The sequence below is a fragment of the Eutrema salsugineum genome, unplaced genomic scaffold (assembly GCF_000478725.1).
Source record: "Eutrema salsugineum unplaced genomic scaffold, Eutsalg1_0 scaffold_12, whole genome shotgun sequence".
Taxonomy (NCBI): domain Eukaryota; kingdom Viridiplantae; phylum Streptophyta; class Magnoliopsida; order Brassicales; family Brassicaceae; genus Eutrema; species Eutrema salsugineum.
In genome coordinates this window covers 10,821,725-10,840,206 of record NW_006256895.1, presented here as the reverse complement: position 1 = coordinate 10,840,206, position 18,482 = coordinate 10,821,725, and the positions used below count along the sequence as shown (strand labels likewise).

Genomic DNA, 18,482 nt, shown 5'->3' with positions numbered 1-18,482 from the left:
TGTTGAAGTATTAAATGGTCAGGCAGTTGAGGGTGTGATGAGAAGATGTGGCACAAGACACAAGTGGTGATTAATAATAAAATTCAATGTAAAGTTTTGAATGTGGAAAAAAAGTCAATGAGAGACACAAAGAGTAAGGGAAGTCAGCGAGCCAACTGTATTTGTAAGTGACACGCGGAGGTGAGATCCAAAACCAAATGGTTGAATAACTCCCAAGACTGCTCTCTATTTAAGACACATAACCATTGTGGCCTCCAACTTAGAAGAAGAAGAAGAAGAAGAAGAAGAAGAAGTGGAGAGAAAAAAAAAGGTATGGCCATCTTCTGTTTCCTTGTAGACCAGAGGAAGCAAGTCAGGGGGAGGAAGCCGGCAGCCGGTTTATGCTCGCGGTGCGGAGGAGGAGCAGTGGTGGCGGACATGCGAACCTCCACAAGATTCTGTGGGGTCCCCTTTTACCGCAAAGCTTGGAAGGCCATTGTCTGTCATTTCTGCAGCGCTGTGCTCAAATCTTATCACTGATTGCACCAAACCATCTTTGTTTTTCTTCTTTTATTCATTTGTTTTTTTTTTGTTTTTAATGAGTCAAGCTACTTGCCATGGAATGTAGCTTGATTGTCTGCCTACCCTAGAGAAAGACCCTATAGTTTGCTTGCTTGTTTGTTATTCAGTTAGCTCTTTTCTTCTGACTAATTCATTTTGAGATGGATCACTTTCTCCTTTTGCTAACCCTGAAAGACACACACAAGTTTGGTAACAACACTTAATATGAGAGGCAGAAAGCCACGACATTATCAAAACCCACCCCACTCGTTCGTTTTACAGCTTTCACCATTCAATGCGCTCTCTCTCTCTCTCTCAGACAATCTTTGTGGGTTGATTAATTAGTAATTAAGAACTAAAAATATCTGAGGAGTTGAGTTGGGCCGCAAACCCAAAATAACAAACCCAAAAACCTCCATCGTCTCCTTTTACCCTAAACTTTCCCTTAATATAATAAACGTATAAATTAAAGAGAAAATAAAAGGCATCCATCTTTCGAGAGGAGAGACAGATCGATCGGTCACTGGTGAGTCTCTGTTGTTCGTTCAATCAAATCTTTGTCAACACAAATTAGAATTCCGATTGGATGATGAATTCCGATGTCAAGGAAGATTTCCTGGATTGTATATTGCGGCTAGAGGATACACACATACGACAAGGCTTCGACGAGGGTTACGAAGCGGGTCTTGTGTCGGGTCGGGAAGACGCTCGTCATCTGGGTCTGAAACTTGGTTTCGAGACAGGCGAGCTGCTCGGATTCTACAAGGGCTGCTCTTCTCTCTGGGATTCTTCTGCTCTCCGTCTTGACTTGTCTCCTCAGCTCCACAAGCATCTCAATGATTTCCGAGCCTTGCTAGACAAGTTCCCGCTCTTGGATCCCGAGGACGAGTCCAAAGACGAGCTCAAGGATGATCTCAGGGTCAAATTCAACATCATATGCGCATCTCTCGGCATTTCCAAGAAACAATTGGTGTACAAGGGATACCCAAACCCGTCCAGCAATCTCGACTTCTAATATCACTACATTCTGTTCGTACGTTTTTATTTGTATCCTCTCTCAAATTTTCTCTCTTTTCTTTTCTTTAGACTAGGTGTGTATATGTGTATTGACAATATGAGCTGCTGCTTTTTTTGTTTTTTTAATTGAAAGTTTGTCCCTTTTTTTTCTGGGACCTTGTGAATGCTGGCCACAGATCTGAATGTGGTGGATAATAATGCTACAGCTTCTTTCTTTCTTTTTTAGCCACCATAGGGCATGTAGTAACAAACGCGCATATATGTATGTATAGGTGGTCGGAGGAGATGTTGAGGAGAGAAATGCTTGGTTGTTGCAAGGTTTACATATCTGAAGCTCGGAATAAGACTGCTCTTGAAGCCATTGAGAGAGCTGCAAAGCCTTTTCCACCAGCTGCAATCGTCAACAAGTTTGAAGACCTTGCTTACGGCAGGGTTGGTTACACTCTTGTATCCACGCTGGCTCACGGTGGTTCATCTTCTCCCCTCAAGAATGCCGTCTTTGCAATGGTCAAGACTGCTCTCGACACAATCAACCTCGACTTGCATCGTGGATCCCATCCCCGGCTTGGAGTGGTCGACCACATATGCTTTCACCCCTTGTCTCACACCTCCATTGAGCAAGTTTCTGCCGTTGCCAATGCCCTGGCTATGGATATCGGTTCCATTCTCCGAGGTTAGTACTTGATTGACTTCCTGAGTTTAGGAAGAAAGCTATTAAGTTAAAGAGCAGAGCATTTCTTGTATTGTATGCGGCAGACTGATCATTGCCGTCGTGCAGTTCCTACATATCTATATGGAGCAGCACAAGAAGAGCAGTGCACGCTGGATTCGATAAGAAGGAAGCTCGGGTACTTCAAGGCGAACAGGGAGGGACATGAATGGGCAGGTGGGTTGGAGCTGGATGTGCTCCCTGTGAAGCCAGACGCAGGGCCACACGAGGTGAGCAAAGCCAAAGGGGTTGTAGCAATTGGGGCTTGCGGGTGGGTAAGTAACTATAACGTGCCAGTCATGTCAACCGATCTCAAAGCAGTGAGGAGAATGGCGAGGAAGACGAGCGAGAGAGGAGGGGGCTTGGCTTCGGTGCAGACAATGGCGCTGGTGCATGGGGAAAGAGTCATAGAGGTCGCCTGTAACTTGTTGAATCCAAGCGAGGTAGGAGGAGATGAAGTCCAGGGACTGATCGAGAGGCTTGGCAGCGAGGAAGGTCTGCCTGTAGGAAAAGGGTATTATACGGACTATACAGCCGACCAGATCGCACAAAGATACAAGGACTTGCTCATCCACTCATAATACATATAAGTTGTTTGTGTCAATCTTTCTTTAAATTATGACTGTTCAAAAGTGAAAAACATTATGATGTTGTCATTCTTGGAACGTATTATTACTGACATCCAAATCCATCATTCATCATAATTTTGCTTTGCGGTTGTGTCGTCATCAAATAGCTCTTGTTTCAATGGCGAAGTCTTTGTCGCTGGTGATAAAAAGTGAAGAAACATTAATTGCATCATTAGAGCATCAGTAATGGTGAACCCCATGAGAAAGAAAAAGTGGAGAAAATTTTTTTCTCTCAAGCCAACCAATCAAATTTGGACATGCATGAACCCCTCTAAAAACTCTAAATTAAAATCTGGTTTTATGAATATTGGGCTTTATTCATTTATTTTTAATCAAAAAATCCATGAACCCTATCTTTAAAACCGCCGATACAGATGGTCTTACAGAGTCTGTAAGATCTGTTGTCGCTTTTTCTTCTAAAAAAATTAAAAGAAATGCCTATTATAAACAAAAACAAAAAAAAAACCAGAATTTTACATGGCCTTACAATTTTGATAAAATATTTTTCTCGAAACATCTTGAAGGAAATGGTTTAGTAAACAAAGGTTTCCTTATCTGATCGAATTACTCGCTTTTTTTTTTTTCCACAACCCAACTATTACATCACATTTAACCCGTTAAAGAGTTGGTCCGAAAACCATCTTCAACTGGTTCGGTATGAATGATTTGGGAGAAAATACAGCCTATTGCTCGAGCTCGTTTTGCAAGACTATCCGCTCGGACATTTGAACTTCTGGGGATATGGGAGAGAGTGAAATCCAAAAAAAATTCCCGAAGATTGCGGAAGGCTTCTAACTCTGATAAGAATGATGGCCAATCTGATGGCGATTCAGACATGCTAATCAGATCCGAACAATCGGTTTGAAAGTGTACAGATAAAATTTGTCTATCTTTCACGCAAGACATAGCCCATAATAGGCTCTCCAATTCGGCATGAAGGACCGATAGGCTTCTACGATAGTCTTGAAGGCCAAAAGTCTCGCCACCTCTTTCCTCCTTCAGACTCCACTCGAACCCACTAACCAGGCCGATGCCTGTCCAGGATGGATCAACCTGAGATCGAATTACTCGCTTATTCATTGTGTCTTTTGGGTTTGTCCATGGGTGAATTCGTAGTGGTGAATAAGCGCCTTCGCTACTCCGCAAGATCGTTACCCAAGCTACAGTGTTCCACATCTAGAACAGATGAACAGTGTGCTACACAACTTACAGTCTATCCCTTCACACGCAATCTTCAAATGTGTTAACCGAGATCAGATCCGTAACATCATCACTGCAAGAAGACGGAAGCAGCATTTCTAAACCTTAATGTAGCTTTGGCTTTAATAAAATTATCTTGTTTTTCTTCCCAATAGTATTGTTTTCCTTGTTTTTTTTTTTTATTTTGCCAAGGAAACAGAATAATAGGTTCCCATCTTTGTACCACCTAACATTTCATTTTAATGATATTGAAGTTCTAGCAACAACAACAAAAAGAAAAGAGCTAACCAAATTATACTAAACTTGCACAAATAGGTAACCCAACCTGCTTAACTATTATCGTTTATGGCTCATTCAAAAAACTTATGTCATTACGTGTCATGAAGTCTCCGTTAAAGCTAGGGTACGTAACGTACTTACACACTTTGGAGAAGAAACGAACATTATGTATGTTATTACTCCGTGCTTTTGCTTTATTATTTTTTAAGTTGATCTCTTGCATTTCTACTTTTATGTGTAACCACTTGCGTTGCATGCATATATATACTTATGGCTAAGTCAAATTGGCAATGCATGCAAGTTATCAACTAGATATATAAAGTTGAAGGTAGCGTCGTGACGATGTCGTAGTTAACGACATCTCTGTCCATCAAATTCCATATATCAATATGTGATTTGTTCAAATAGAAAAGACTATGTAGCATTATAATATACATATTGGAGTCATAGATGAAATTGGATGGTCAAAAGTCTATAAAAAAATAACGTGGATGAGGTGGAGTTTGGTGCGGCTCATTATTGACTTGAATTTTTTTTTTTTTTTTTTTTGCAAGAAGTCACCTTACATAAGATGGAGGAGGAAAAGCCAACTTATGGTGTAGCATAACATGCCTACATTCATGATATATTGACAAAGACAGTTAAAGTTGGACCAGCTGTAAATTTCAACAGAGCAACAGCCTCAAATTAGGAATTTAAAATGTGGATGCCATTATTAAGCCAGGCTCAACCCAAGTTCTTCAAGACATTCTAGGTCTCGAAGAAGTGGAGTTTAGTCCAGAAACTCTGTTACTCAATTTAGAATTACCAAGTTAGTTGGAAGTAAATGAGACTCCCTAATAAGTGTATTTATATGCCCACTTGTTCCTCGTATTCATCATCTCCGATTAGAAATCGAGCATTATATCACATGCATGTACATACATATATATTTAGGATTGGCACATTGGAGAATAGGGACACAGATGTGACTGTCATATACCTAATTGAAAGAAAGCATTTAATTAACATTTTACATAAATGGTAAACCGATGAAACTTTAGAGAGCTCAAAAGTCAGAAAAAAAAAAAAGAGAAGAGGTAAATTACTATTTCTGTTTCTGTGGGTGAAATAAGAATTAGAAAGCGTTTGTGGGTTAAGAAATTAGCCTATATACTCCTCTGTTCTTCTTGTCAAAAAACAAAAAAAACAACACATCTATGTATGTGCGTTACATATATGTTATTTGCAAAATCCAAAAAGGATGTTTTTAACATTTACATAATAATAATAAATAAATAAAAGATTCACAATTTTCATGCCCCACGCCACGACTCTCTTGTTTTTACTTTGGCCACCTAATTCGCATCGGCCTACGAAATCCCATCATCTCTCTGTCTGTAACAGAGAGAGTTTCTTTCAAAGTCTCTCTCTCGTGTTTTTTTTTTACTCCAAAAGGCAAAAGCTGTAACCTTTGAGATTTGGATATAATTAAATTTCAGATCTCTGTTACTCTACTCATGCCGAATTACCTTGTTCTCCCTTAGGATTTAGGGCTCTATAATGTCCTATATAAATGCGTGTATCTAATTTTCTTAATGCACAATATAATCCTAGTTAGGTAGGGATAGGAGATCGGAGATGGAGATGGAGAGGAGAGAATACGTGTCCAAGGAGTTGTTCAGCGAGAAGGAGCTGCAAGAGATAAGTGGTGTCATTGTGGAAGAGGATTACGTGGAGGTGATGTGTGGCTGCACCAGCCACCGTTACGGAGACGCCATTGCGAGGCTTAGGGTTTTCTCCGATGGAGACCTCCAAATCACCTGCCAATGCACTCCCGCTTGCCACGAAGGTCTCACCTTAATTTCTTGTATCTTTTGATGCTTCTTTTTTTTAGCTAAGTGGGTTTTCACATCAGTGCATGTGAATGCGCGAGATCGCCTTCGTTTTCTCTACATCTTTCTTTGCATCACGTATACAAAATATGGGAGGAATGTCTTTGTTTCTTTTCGTTCATCAACTCCATCTCTTGTTTTGGCCTCAGTGAGCTATAAGGCTGCTTTTATCTGTCCTTTAGGTTGCTTCTTGATTATGCAATATCTTTCATGCAGCTCGGTATATATAATCTCATTGCCATTAGTTTTCTGTCATACCCTGTTCAACTTTCTGCTTTTGATTCTATGATCGTAGACAAGTTGACGCCTGCTGCGTTTGAGAAGCATTCTGAGAGAGAAACCTCTAGAAACTGGAGGAACAATGTGTGGGTGTTCATCGAGGGAGACAAAGTTCCACTATCAAAGACGGTGCTGCTCAGATACTACAACAAAGCATTGAAGAAATCCTCCAACGGAGGATCCAAAGGTGTTAACCATAGGGATGAGTTCGTTGAGTGCAGCAGATGCGGGAAGGAGAGGAGGTTCAGGTTGAGGAGCAGAGGGGAATGCCGGATGCACCATGATGCATTGGCTAATCCCAACTGGAAGTGTTGCGATCACACATACGACAAGTGAGTCAGCTTCTTTGATGTTTTCTTTCTCGTGATTATGATCTATCTATAGAGAGAGAGAGAGAGAGTGAATGATATCCATGTGGTTGCAGGATAACATGTGAGGAGGAGGAGGAGAGAGGGAGCAGGAAAGTTTACAGAGGATGCACTCGTTCTCCGTCTTGTAAAGGCTGCACTTCCTGCGTCTGTTTTGGCTGCAACCTCTGCCGTTTCTCTGACTGTAACTGCCAGAGTTGCCTCGACTTCACCACCAACGCCCAACCCATTTGACTTGATCTTCCCCTAACTTACTAAATTCTTCTGCAAAAGCCTTTGTATTGTACGGTTGATGCTACATTTTCCTTAAGAAATAAATACAACTTCCGAACAAAAACACAAACAACTGAAAAGAGTTGAGCTTGAAAAGCCAGTTTAGCATCATTACGAGAACATATCCCTCTAATCTAATATAACAATTTCAACCTAAACCAAACACAGACAAGGCCAGAGATCGACAACAACACACAAGCTTCGGAAGAGGAACTAGGCTTTAGCAGTGCCAAGACCAGATTGATCTCACTATCTTAGAAGGCGGAAGACACAATGTGAAAAAAAAATCCGTATCCAAAACAGACGAGTAGAATGAAAAAACGATCAAAAGCATATATATATATATATATATATATCACAATGCTTTGGCTTAAATCTTGTATGTTCCAAAGCATAGGAATATTTTATGAAACAGAAAACTGCCAAGAATCCATAGCAGACATGATGATGGTGATCTCAAAAAGTGAGTGATGCATATTATTTCTCAAATAAAACACAGATGGTTTGTCAGAACTAATTAGCTGGCTTTGATGATACAAGACCAGTCACAAGGTGCTGAAACGGAAAGTAAATTGCACGAGAATGAAAGCTCTCTCCATCCATGAAATGTCTTCTTTTCCGATTGAAATTCATTCATTGCGTACCCTCCACAGGCTTCTTCTGCCAAATTAAGAAGAAACATATATAGATATATATGTAAGAAAGGAAGGAACACAAGAGCGCCGCTTTGATAAGGAAGAAGAGCAAGCAAAGTACCTCTTCTTTCCCGCCGGTGAAGAGCTTGTATCCACTGTAGAAAAGCAAGCCCCATCCGGACAGCGAAATAAGCACAAACTGCAGATTGTTCAGCGAATAAGGAATCATCACCATCATCATCATCATCATCATCATCATCATCATCATCATCATCATCATCGACTCACAAACAAAAATAAGACAAGGAAAATATATTATGATACGTACATGTTCCTCTTTCCAGTTTCCAGGGTTCGTGGGCTGTTTCCAGAAGTCAACCTTGGTAGATCCATGGTGATCTGCACAGTAGTATCCACAACACTCTTCATAAGCACATTCGATTCAACTTACAACCCCATGGACCAGAAAAACCAAAAAAACAATGGATTTGGCAAATTTCTTCATCGATGGTTTTCCAACACGATCTGAAATTTGTGACATTTCTTCATCGATGGGTTGAGTAATTAGACAGTGAATATGGCAAAGAAATTACGCAGCCGAAATCAATTATAGATCCACAAAGCCAAATGTCGAAAGAGAATGAAGGTGAACGGGGGAAAGAGAGTACCAGCGGCGCCGGCGAGACCACGACGCTGACCAATAGAGGCGGCTCCACGTACAGATGGGATCTGAGCTAGGCTCATGGCTCGGCGAGTGAGGGACGCCATCGATCTCGAGTTGTGCTTTAGGGTTTTCGAGGCTCCGCAAGTTTCAGGAGATTGGTGAAGCGAGAAAGAGAGAGAGAGAGAGATCAAGTGACACCCGAAGGAAGAAGAGGCCACAACCCCCATTTTAGGATTTGTCGTTTCGACCCGAAACGGCGCCGTACTGAGAGTTTGGGCTAACACCTCAAAACCTCCTTCTCCGCCAGAGGATTCAACCTAAACAGAGAGAAACATCCTTTTGTTTTACATTATTATTTTTGCCTCTTTGTGTTGGTACTTGGTAGTAGAGTCAGACATTTGATTTGTTTTGATTTGATTCACTCATATACTCATTGTATGTATGTTAGGAACGAACTACAAACGGGATCAAAGTAAAATTATTAATCTGGAATCACTAAAAACGCTTGCTCTTATTTGTCTTCCACAAATGAAATCTGCCCGACTGTCAAAAGGCACTCTCTGCTACTCTGTTCGACCACTATTATGCTCTCACAATACTAAAAGAGTCTAAGAAACCTAGATGCAAAATCTTTGATGGGTCAGGGGAAAACAAAAAGTCCTAGTCTTGAACAAGTTTTGTATCCAAAGTCTGCCTGTGCTGGGTGAGAAGGCAGCACTTCATGCTCCTCTCCTTCATCTGCTTACATCCAAAAACTATGATCAGAAAAACACAAACATATAAGATGAAATATTAGATGTTCATGCACACACCATCTATGTACCTCCAACTCAGAAATCATTCTCAAAAGACCCTGGCACTGCTCGAGCATCAGCTTCTCTTGTGCCACCACTTCTGCAAGTTGAGAGGCAAGTGGAACAATACCCTCCATCTGATAATGGAATAATTTAGAGGTTACTAAGCCACTTACTTTCATGATTCAACTATCACGTCGCTTTTGTACTCAACAGAGTGAAATAACCTACCGTGGGAGCTAAACTATTCACAGTTGAAGCGATAGCATCAGCGACTGCTTCTACTTTCTGAAATGAAGTGACAGCTGATTCTATCTTCACCTGAAAACCTCGGGAGTCAATGGGTTTAACAAAATATACACAAAAACAAAAACAAAATAACTAAATAGATTAGCATGATCTGATGATTTACCTCTGCACCTTCCCTTAGGGGAAGCCTGTAAAGAACAGAATGCAGGGCTTGTCTGGTCATGGACAGGGATAAAAAGTGTTGTTCTTCCATGTCTTCCCAAGCTTCAAGAGGTTTAACCTGTTTCAGATATATTTCTTATCAGAGAGAACAGCAAGACATCCTCTGTCGCTTGGAATTACCGAATTAATTAATAGGTTTGGACCGTATACTTACTTGAGAAAGAAGCACATGATCCAGCTTCATCTCCAAGCTTTTCTTCTGCAGTTTAATTCTCTTTTGCAGAACCAAATGTTTTAACTTGGTAAGAGTATCCCAAGCACAGAGTACTTGTTTCTGCAAAAGTTTCATTAAGCATTCATAATCGAGATTTTTTTTGTTTTTTTTTTTCATCATGACAAGCCCTGAGTAGAGGTGATCTAATCTTTACCTGTTCTCGGGAGGCTACGCTACTAATTGCAGCAGAGGCTCTAGCATTGACAAACCTCCACTGAACCAGCCGGTTGTTCATAAGCTTCAGCTGATGAGCAGCCTCTACGTCATATGTCTTTGGTTTTAATGGAGAAGAAAAGAGAAAAGGCTTCTTCTTGCTCCTGAAGAAATCGAAACCAAGGTTGAATAGTTTACCAACGCCTTGGCCTCTTGGAGGCTTCAGGCTTGAACTTGGAATCGTCGCGGCCTGACTTTCCAATGACCTTCCTGGTGACAGCGCCCACTGAGACATGGAACTGCCATACCTGGCCACTGGATTAGTCCTCTTGATCGTATTCTCAATGCCCCTAAAGCTGTTAGCTCTCTGGGAACCTTGTTGTGACCTTAGTTTGGCCATATTGTTGTTGCCTAGTGATGACCCTTTGCTCGTTCGTTCTCTTAAATCATGCAGATATTTAGAAGAGACCTTATGGCTCCGGGATGAACGGTTTGTGCTAAGAGTCGAAGCAAAGGACACATCGCTCAACTCTGAATCTGATTCGTCGTTATAGGACTCGTGTAGTAGAGAGCATGAGTTTCTCCTCGATGGTGTTCTGTACAATGCACATTCATCGACGGAAAATCTGCCAGGAAGTATGACATTATCCTCTTCATCGATCCACGGTGAAGGCCTACGATTTTCTTTTGTGTCCACTTCGAGGCCACTGGATTTGCTAGACGTACTTTGATTTGGGAACCCGAAACAAACCCGTGGGCCATCTGAAATCCGATCATGCTTTTTCAGACCGAGATGAGCTTTTAGCCTGTTGTTGTACTGATCATCTCTCTTGGTAGATGAATTGGAAGTGGAGTTTCTGCGGTTAGGAGAAGAAGATGAAGACGACGGAGAGAGAAAACGTGAACTAACCTCGCGGGACTTTCCTCTGCTTGTTTTGAGTTGCTGAAGGGAAACCTGTTCACGCTCAATGTTGTTCATTCTTGCTTGTTACTCACAGCTTCCTGAGAGAAAGCAGCTTTGTAAAATCTTATTAGAGGATACAGAGAGAATCTTTTAGACTTTTTTTTACAAAAAAAGAAACAAACTTTTGAAAGTGGCGGCTCAATAGATGAGTTGGTTTCCCCACTGGCCGCCAGAATTATAGGGTTTACGGTTATTCAGTTAAAGCTTAATCTGAAGCAAAGATCCTTTTTCTTGTTTGTTTGTTTGTCTTCGTATCAATATATTATTGTACACAGGCAGAGAACAGCTGATCCTTCATTGAATCTGAATATCACATTCACAACATACAATAAGTGATTTGGTGCTTGAGCATACAAAACTCTAGTCTCTGTAACCAAAATGTGGAAAAGACATGGCCGGCTGTCTAGAAGAGGAAGTAAAACTATGAACTCTACGATTTATCACTGAAAATTGCATTGTTGCATAAAAGGGTGACTGTAATCAACGTATTTCTCCCACAAAGGTTTGTACTTCTCAATCCCGATCTTCAACCACGGCTTTAAGTTGCCATTGAAGTGAAGAACAGCTCCCTTCTCAATGACACGAGCATCCACATTGGTGTATCCCAGTCCCAGGATATGCCACGATGCCTCTAGTGCCTCTGTTAGCCCGTAAAATGTCAGAAGACCTGGAGGCAGTGTCCCAAGTTTCCATAAGGTCCGGTCCACGTTCTTTTCTTGCCAGTAGTGGTATATGCCGGTGACATTCCTCTTCCTCCACTCAACTAAATCAAAGACGTTCATCCCAAACGCCCACCCACACGCATCTGGATCGAAGTGGGAGCGGATCAGAGGATGGGAATAGTTCAAGTACTTGTGGTAACGGTGGAAAGTCTCCATGCATGTCTCAACAGCGCCGTTCACATTCCTGTTGAGATCGATCGAGAAGAGAGCGGAAAGGTCCTTCTGAACAACAACGTCATCATCAAGAAAGACCACTTTCTTGAGCGCAGGAAACACTTGAGGGATGTAGAACCTGAGATGGTTGAGCATCGAGAGGTACTTGGGGTTTCTGAATTTGATTGGCGTGCGTCCATCGTCGTTGTGGCCAGAGAAATAGTAGCTCTGCGTGTCAGAGTCCTGCAGCTGCTTGAGGACAGGAACATAGGAAGCATTAAGCCATTTGAAATCCTCAAATTTCTGAACGTCGACAGTGACTCCTCGGAGGTTGTCCGCGTTGAGGGAGAACCAGGCCTTCATAGCAGCGTAGTTGATCTCGTTAGTGACAAGATGAAAGACGACTTTCTCGGGGGACTTGGAGTTGAGAGCAGTGGAATTGACCACAACGGAGGTGGCAATGATGTTATCGGAGAAGACACAGAAGTGGTAGAGACTGTTGTCAGTGAGTACATGGCTAGTGTCCCTGAGCCTTGTCTGTAAGTCGGAGTTCTGAAACCACTCGGTAGTGAGGCGAACGCCGAGGCAGTAAAGACTCTTGGGCACTTCCTCGGCAGCAATCTGGCCATACTTGGAGCTCTTGTCGTTGAGGGAGCTAACCTGCTCTTGGAGGGAGTGAGAAGTGGCCTTGAGCCTCATGATCATGGTGGCGCTGTCGTAGTGAAGCTGCTGGGCTTGGTAGAGCAAGACGGCCATGTCACGGATGGTAGGCTCGGAGTCAAGCAGGGTGAGAGGTCGTCTGGAGGTGGCAGCAGTGGAGAGAAGAAGCTGGGATTGACGGATCTGGGCGCTAAGGTCCCAAGCGAACTGAAGGTTTTTGCTTTCTTTGGCGATGACAACAAAGGCCTTGGCGAGAGCAATCTGGTCGTTAACTTGGCGAGCAACGGAGGTCGGGCTAAGCATTTCCTCAGTCATGTTCATGCCCTCCACGAACTTGTCATGACGGAAACGCCGCTGCAATGCACAAACTTCTTTGAGTTTATTTAGAGGGAATAATAAAGTAAGAAGAGGAAGAGGAAGAAGAAGAAGACCTTGGGAATAGAGGGCCTTGGCTCAATCTGACCAGCCTTGGAGAGAATGAGGATGAAGAGCAAAACCACAACCCCACAGAGAAGCCACCACACCACATTCGACATCTTCCTCCTCCCCGACCTCCGGAATTCCGACCCTCTCCTCCTCATTACTAACTCAAAACACTAAACTTTTAGAGAGTCAGATACTCAGATCTGATCTGATTTCACTGATGAATTGATTTGATTTCGGAATCGGACTTAGTGTTGGTTACTAAACTCGGATCTGAGCTCAAGCGACCACTCTCCTCCTTTCTTTTGTCGATCTATTCTGAATTCGCTTGGGAAACCCAAAAAAAAAAAAAGAAAACCCTCGAACGAATCACCTTGATTCAATTCAATTTAATTCATTCATTATTCTCTCATACATTAAGGCTGGGGCTGCTAACAATTGAATTTTGATTTAATTAATTAAGAGAAAAGCAAATGACATATGTACCCTCTCCTTTCTATTTCTTTCTCTCTGTCTTCTTCTCTTCCCCTCTCTCTCGCCCGGAGCAAAAACAATTGCCTGAAATGACGAGACTTTTGTGAGAAATGTTGAAACTTTTTTGAAGAAATGTATATTTATGGATGTACTTAGATGTCTAGCGGATTGTAAAAACGGCCAAAGGCTTTTTGTAAGAGTGGCCTAAGACATTTGAAGGCTTGAAACTGCTCGCCGGTTTCTCTTTTGTCGGAAAATCTCTGACTCTCCTGGTTGTTTCTGCGGCCGCCAAATATTTCATGCGGGTGTTTCCGATTCCATTACTCGAGCACCCTCTTGGGGTTTCTACTCTACGTGGTTCCTGCACTTGCCTGGACAATCTCACACTCTGAACAAGTGAAAGAAGGTAACTTTCATTGTTTATATGGCTAAATTGTAATTACTGATTTGTGTTGTGTCTCAAATGGAATATATGTGTAGTAGAGAATATCGCCAGATTCCGTGACATTTATAATTAATGAGGTCTTTGACATTTTATGGATTCAAAAGTGCAGGGAGATATTACAAAAGTATAGTGACCCAAATCTTTTAATTGACGAGTTTGTGTCCTCATGACTCCAACTTCTCTATCAACGTAGATGCAGATTAAAAGTATGGGATGTTGAGGAATGAGGAGAGTAGGTGTGCTCTAGCTGGAGTCCTTCTAGGACAGACAGCAACTGTGAAATCAATGTATTCTCACATCCAACCAATTCTGATTAGTTTCTTGCATATATTTCTCTTCCTGGTTTACTAACTGATCGTTCGACCAAAAAAAGGTTTACTAACTGATCAAAATAAGCTCTAACTCTTGCTGTTTGCTCATTTTCTTGTCTCTGGTTCTAGAGATGGATGTTTTGCGCTATGGGATTTAACATGTAAAGATAGATCTCACAAAGACGAATTTTGCATCAAAGTAAGTCCTTGTCTCTAAATGTTTTCTCCCTAATATATTTCTTTCACAAAGGGACAAGCCGCTGAATTGGAATTGTCTTTTTAACACTTGAATGAACTGAAACGCATGAGCTTTCCGTTGGTAGCCACTACTCGAATGTGTAAATGATATAAATGAACTTGAATTGTTGATTTAAACGTAATAAAACATATAAATATGGTCATACCAAAAAACAACATTGAATTAATTTAACTTTGTGCCTAAAGAGACCTGGAAAAAAAACCAAATAAAGTGAAACAATTTTTTTTTAACTAATAATGTAGTGTAATAACTGAAGGATGGGAAATTACTTTTGTAGCTTCCGTTGTACTAGCAAGTTATTAAATGGTACGAGCTGTAATATGTACTATAACATAAATGAATAAATGTTAGAAACTTCAAATTTCGTATATTATTTAGTTACAATACTTTTTAAAAACATGTTAATTCAATTACTAATCTGTTATACTATGTGATTCACTGAATTCGATATATATTACAAATTGTTTCCTAAGGAATGACTAATTTCTAGCAAAAGAAAAAAAATGACCAATGCAAAAAAAAAAAAAAATCAAATCGAACAGTAATTCGTGAAAAGAAAAAAACAAAAAGGAAATCTCCAGGGAACGCGGAACATATAATTTGTTAAATAAAAAGTCTCCAAGTCAAACCATAAAAAAATATGCGCTGTTGTTTAGTGGGTCCCCAGACGAATATTACTAAAATGATGAAATATTCCTAAATTTTACTTGGGGAGTTACTCCAATTTTCCTATATACCTCACTGTCTTTTTTCTTTTTTTTCTTTTTCCTTTTTTTTTTTTGGGTTTTGTTGGGGTGTGTGTGTGTCGCCGGCCTCTCTCTCACGTACCCTTAAAAAGCGTAGGTTTTGATACTTTCCATTTCTGCATATTCACATTCGCAGCCTCTCTTCTTTAAATATAGAGAGCTCTCTCTCTCTCTCTCTCGCCTTTGTTTGATTTGGATCTGAGAAACTTGCAGAAACATCATCGTCATGACTTCTTTCCATAGCTTCTATGAGAGAGCTTTTACCTTCTTTAAGGCTAACCCTTCTGCTTCAAAGCTTCTTGTTCTTAGTACTTTCAGGTCTGAATCCTCCTCTTCATTTTGCTTTCAGATCTGCTGGCTAGCTGCACCATTCCGTTCATCTTCTTCTTTTTATAATTACCATGAATATACATATATATGCTTTGACTCTTGTCTTAATTTTTCCTCCAAAAATTAGTCTTCTTTTTTTTTGTCCATGAAATATTATTACTAGTCTTATATGATATTTTCAACCTCTCCACATCAGAATATATATATGCACGAATCCGAATTCATCGCTGAAAGTTCCTTTTTTTTATTTCTTCTTTTTGCCTCTTCCTTGTGATATTTTCGACCATACGCATATACACCAGCTCTAAACACACAAAGCTTCATTTTGTTTTTTCAGTTCAGATCCAATTTTTTTTTTTTTTGGGTAACGTAGTTCATGACATCCTGTTTCAAAGAAATCTTTGAGAATTTCTGACATTGATTTTGTTTTCTATCCTTGACGTCTCTCTCTCTGACCTTTTTGTCGTTTCATGTATGAATGTTGTTGTGTGCAGCGGTGGCGGTCTGCTGGCGTATTCGGACTCGAGTCCATTGAAGCGTGTCTTAGTCACAGACGCTACTCATTCAGATGGCCAACAAATCAGGAAGAAGAAAGTGGTCGTTCTTGGGAGTGGCTGGAGCGGCTACAGCTTCTTAAATTACCTCAACAACCCTAATTACGATGTTCAAGTTGTCTCTCCTCGCAACTTCTTCCTCTTCACTCCTCTCTTGCCAAGTGTTACCAATGGCACTGTCGAAGCCCGTAGCATTGTTGAACCCATCCGTGGCCTTATGCGCAAGGTCTCTCTCTCTTTCTCTCTTATATTTATTAATTACCTTAATTTACATGTTTTTTTTTGGGGGCTTTTCTGATTTTGAACCTAGACTATTAAACATCTCAGAAAGGATTTGAATACAAAGAGGCAGAGTGTGTCAAGATTGATGCATCTAACAAGAAAATCCATTGCCGGTCTAAGGATGGCTCAAGCCTTAAGGGCACAACGGAGTTTGACATGGATTACGACATTCTAGTCATAGCTGTTGGAGCTAAGCCTAACACATTCAACACCCCTGGAGTTGAGGAACATGCCCATTTCCTCAAGGAAGCTGATGATGCTCTCAAAATCCGTAAGTCAGTCATCGACTGTTTCGAGAGAGCCTCTCTTCCCGATCTAAACGAAGAAGAGAGGAAAAAGATTCTGCATTTCGTTGTGGTTGGTGGTGGACCCACTGGGGTCGAGTTCTCAGCAGAGCTCCATGATTTCTTAGTCGAGGATGTTGCTAAGATATACCCAAAGGTCCAAGAGTTCACAAGAATCACTCTTCTTGAAGCAGGCGACCACATCCTAAACATGTGAGTTTCCTTCCAATCAAAGTTTTAACTTTTGGCAGCTTCATTAATCTGCTGCTCTTACCAATTAGCTCCAACTCTCCTTCAGGTTTGATAAGAGGATCACTGCTTTTGCTGAGGAAAAGTTCCAGCGAGACGGCATTGATTTGAAGACAGGGTCCATGGTTGTGGGGGTGACTGCTGATGAGATATCCACAAAGGAAAGAGAAACTGGCAAAATTGTCTCTGAACCTTATGGTATGGTTGTGTGGTCAACAGGAATTGGGTCGCGTCCTGTCATCAGGGACTTTATGCAACAGATTGGTCAGGTTAGATTACGTTTTCTGAAATCAAGACTTTGCAATCATTTGGTCTTGTCCACAGTCGACCTAACTAGATTGTTGCGTTCTGAATATATGGTTACAGGGGCAGAGGCGTGTCTTGGCAACCGACGAATGGCTTAGAGTGGAGGGATGCGACAGTGTCTATGCTTTAGGTGACACTGCAACCATCAACCAACGCAGAGTCATGGTACCACCTCAACACCTCGTTCATATACCTTGCGTTGTGTCATATCTCAAGACGAGTGAGTTTTTTTTTTTAATTTGTTGTCGATCTTGGTGAATAAACAGGAAGACATAGCTGAAATATTCAGCAAAGCAGACAAGGGAAAGACAGGAACTTTGAACAAAAAAGAGTTCAATGGTGTGGTGAAAGACATATGCCAAAGGTACCCTCAGGTGGAGCTCTACTTGAAGAAGAAGAAGCTGAGGAACATTGCAAACTTGCTCAAGAGTGCGAATGGCGAGGACACAGAAGTCGATATCGAAAATTTTAAGCAAGCCCTCTCTGAGGTCGATTCCCAGATGAAGAATCTTCCACCAACTGCACAGGTGGAGCTTCTCTCTTGTACACCAATTCCAAAACAATAGAAACAGGATGTTACTTAACTCTCTCTATCTTTCTTTCTTATTTTGTTTTTGTTGATTGTTGAAAAATAAGGTTGCATCACAACAAGGGAAGTACCTTGCAAAGTGCTTCAACAGAATGGAGAAATGTGAGGAGAAGCCAGAGGGCCCACTGAGGTTCAGAGGAGAGGGTCGGCACCGGTTCCAACCATTCAGGTACAGACATTTTGGATCGTTTGCTCCGCTGGGAGGGGAACAGACAGCAGCTGAGCTGCCAGGGGATTGGGTCTCCATTGGACACAGCACCCAGTGGCTTTGGTACTCTGTCTACGCCAGCAAACTTGTGAGCTGGCGCACAAGGATGCTCGTCGTCTCTGACTGGGCTCGACGCTTTGTCTTTGGCCGTGACTCGAGCAGCATCTAAGCTTCCTCCTCCTTGTCCCCAATTTTGCTCCCCTTTTTCTACGATTTCTTATATTTGCCTGCTTGCTGGTTTTGTTGTTGTTGTTATTTTGGAGCCCATGATTACACTACTCATCTAATTCATCTTGTCTTTTCTTTACCAACGCAAAAAGCAAGGATGACAATGAAAATTTTGATCCATATCTTCTCAGTTCTTTATGTATGTATTCGAAGATTGTGCTCTGAACACGAAGCATATATATATTTCTTAAACCAT

At 41.3% G+C, this 18,482-nt stretch overlaps 7 protein-coding genes across 9 annotated transcripts; 4 read left to right on the top strand and 3 right to left on the bottom strand.

Annotated features, from left to right (window-relative positions):
- The first annotated feature begins 171 nt into the window (after positions 1 to 171).
- Positions 172 to 718, top strand: LOC18025573. The gene has a single exon (XM_006408958.2). The coding sequence runs from the start codon at positions 313 to 315 to the stop codon at positions 517 to 519; it is 207 nt and encodes a 68-aa protein (XP_006409021.1). The 5' UTR covers positions 172 to 312; the 3' UTR covers positions 520 to 718.
- A 318-nt stretch (positions 719 to 1,036) lies between these two features.
- LOC18025572 (formimidoyltransferase-cyclodeaminase) lies at positions 1,037 to 2,967 on the top strand. 3 transcript variants are annotated; one of them, XM_024160365.1, is made up of 3 exons: positions 1,037 to 1,573; positions 1,830 to 2,230; positions 2,336 to 2,967. In XM_024160365.1, the coding sequence occupies exons 1-3, from the start codon at positions 1,449 to 1,451 to the stop codon at positions 2,845 to 2,847; spliced, it is 1,038 nt and encodes a 345-aa protein (XP_024016133.1). In that variant the 5' UTR covers positions 1,037 to 1,448; the 3' UTR covers positions 2,848 to 2,967. The 3 variants fall into 3 exon arrangements, with proteins under 3 accessions (XP_024016133.1, XP_006409020.1, XP_024016134.1); XM_006408957.2 differs by having other exon boundaries at positions 1,130 to 1,512; XM_024160366.1 differs by having other exon boundaries at positions 1,327 to 1,569.
- Positions 2,968 to 5,816: 2,849 nt separating this feature from the next.
- Positions 5,817 to 7,469, top strand: LOC18025571 (protein ULTRAPETALA 2). The gene is made up of 3 exons (XM_006408956.2): positions 5,817 to 6,205; positions 6,544 to 6,859; positions 6,952 to 7,469. The coding sequence occupies exons 1-3, from the start codon at positions 5,995 to 5,997 to the stop codon at positions 7,127 to 7,129; spliced, it is 705 nt and encodes a 234-aa protein (XP_006409019.1). The 5' UTR covers positions 5,817 to 5,994; the 3' UTR covers positions 7,130 to 7,469.
- A 35-nt stretch (positions 7,470 to 7,504) lies between these two features.
- On the bottom strand, positions 7,505 to 8,675 carry LOC18025570. Its single transcript, XM_024160241.1, is given in 5 exon segments — positions 7,505 to 7,768; positions 7,770 to 7,825; positions 7,925 to 7,958; positions 8,132 to 8,202; positions 8,472 to 8,675. Coding segments are annotated over 5 exon segments (348 nt in total). The 5' UTR covers positions 8,572 to 8,675; the 3' UTR covers positions 7,505 to 7,681.
- Positions 8,676 to 9,127: 452 nt separating this feature from the next.
- LOC18025569 (QWRF motif-containing protein 3) lies at positions 9,128 to 11,078 on the bottom strand. Its single transcript, XM_024160211.1, has 8 exons — positions 11,010 to 11,078; positions 10,408 to 10,916; positions 10,101 to 10,263; positions 9,887 to 10,006; positions 9,674 to 9,790; positions 9,493 to 9,582; positions 9,291 to 9,398; positions 9,128 to 9,205 (listed from the first exon to the last, which is right to left on the bottom strand). The coding sequence occupies exons 1-8, from the start codon at positions 11,076 to 11,078 to the stop codon at positions 9,128 to 9,130; spliced, it is 1,254 nt and encodes a 417-aa protein (XP_024015979.1).
- A 278-nt stretch (positions 11,079 to 11,356) lies between these two features.
- Positions 11,357 to 13,396, bottom strand: LOC18025568 (probable galacturonosyltransferase 10). Its single transcript, XM_006408953.2, has 2 exons — positions 13,030 to 13,396; positions 11,357 to 12,952 (listed from the first exon to the last, which is right to left on the bottom strand). The coding sequence occupies exons 1-2, from the start codon at positions 13,177 to 13,179 to the stop codon at positions 11,504 to 11,506; spliced, it is 1,599 nt and encodes a 532-aa protein (XP_006409016.1). The 5' UTR covers positions 13,180 to 13,396; the 3' UTR covers positions 11,357 to 11,503.
- A 1,906-nt stretch (positions 13,397 to 15,302) lies between these two features.
- LOC18025567 (external alternative NAD(P)H-ubiquinone oxidoreductase B4, mitochondrial) lies at positions 15,303 to 18,351 on the top strand. Its single transcript, XM_006408952.2, has 7 exons — positions 15,303 to 15,574; positions 16,081 to 16,366; positions 16,468 to 16,919; positions 17,005 to 17,224; positions 17,322 to 17,426; positions 17,528 to 17,788; positions 17,898 to 18,351. The coding sequence occupies exons 1-7, from the start codon at positions 15,483 to 15,485 to the stop codon at positions 18,225 to 18,227; spliced, it is 1,746 nt and encodes a 581-aa protein (XP_006409015.1). The 5' UTR covers positions 15,303 to 15,482; the 3' UTR covers positions 18,228 to 18,351.
- Positions 18,352 to 18,482: the final 131 nt, after the last annotated feature.

Coding starts and splice junctions, on each gene's coding strand:
- LOC18025567 (XM_006408952.2), top strand. CDS start 15,483: ATGACTTCTTTCCATAGCTTCTATGAGAGAGCTTTTACCTTCTTTAAG. Junction 16,367..16,467: donor TCCGTGGCCTTATGCGCAAG/GTCTCTCTCTCT, acceptor TAAACATCTCAG/AAAGGATTTGAATACAAAGA. Junction 17,225..17,321: donor TTATGCAACAGATTGGTCAG/GTTAGATTACGT, acceptor ATATGGTTACAG/GGGCAGAGGCGTGTCTTGGC.
- LOC18025572 (XM_006408957.2), top strand. CDS start 1,130: ATGAATTCCGATGTCAAGGAAGATTTCCTGGATTGTATATTGCGGCTA. Junction 1,513..1,829: donor ATTTCCAAGAAACAATTGGT/GTACAAGGGATA, acceptor ATGTATGTATAG/GTGGTCGGAGGAGATGTTGA. Junction 2,231..2,335: donor TATCGGTTCCATTCTCCGAG/GTTAGTACTTGA, acceptor GCCGTCGTGCAG/TTCCTACATATCTATATGGA.
- LOC18025568 (XM_006408953.2), bottom strand. CDS start 13,179: ATGAGGAGGAGAGGGTCGGAATTCCGGAGGTCGGGGAGGAGGAAGATG. Junction 12,953..13,029: donor CAAGGCCCTCTATTCCCAAG/GTCTTCTTCTTC, acceptor TGTGCATTGCAG/CGGCGTTTCCGTCATGACAA.
- LOC18025571 (XM_006408956.2), top strand. CDS start 5,995: ATGGAGATGGAGAGGAGAGAATACGTGTCCAAGGAGTTGTTCAGCGAG. Junction 6,206..6,543: donor CACTCCCGCTTGCCACGAAG/GTCTCACCTTAA, acceptor CTATGATCGTAG/ACAAGTTGACGCCTGCTGCG. Junction 6,860..6,951: donor TGCGATCACACATACGACAA/GTGAGTCAGCTT, acceptor ATGTGGTTGCAG/GATAACATGTGAGGAGGAGG.
- LOC18025569 (XM_024160211.1), bottom strand. CDS start 11,078: ATGAACAACATTGAGCGTGAACAGGTTTCCCTTCAGCAACTCAAAACA. Junction 10,264..10,407: donor AGGACTAATCCAGTGGCCAG/GTATGGCAGTTC, acceptor CGATTTCTTCAG/GAGCAAGAAGAAGCCTTTTC. Junction 9,399..9,492: donor TGAATAGTTTAGCTCCCACG/GTAGGTTATTTC, acceptor TTCCATTATCAG/ATGGAGGGTATTGTTCCACT.
- LOC18025573 (XM_006408958.2), top strand. CDS start 313: ATGGCCATCTTCTGTTTCCTTGTAGACCAGAGGAAGCAAGTCAGGGGG.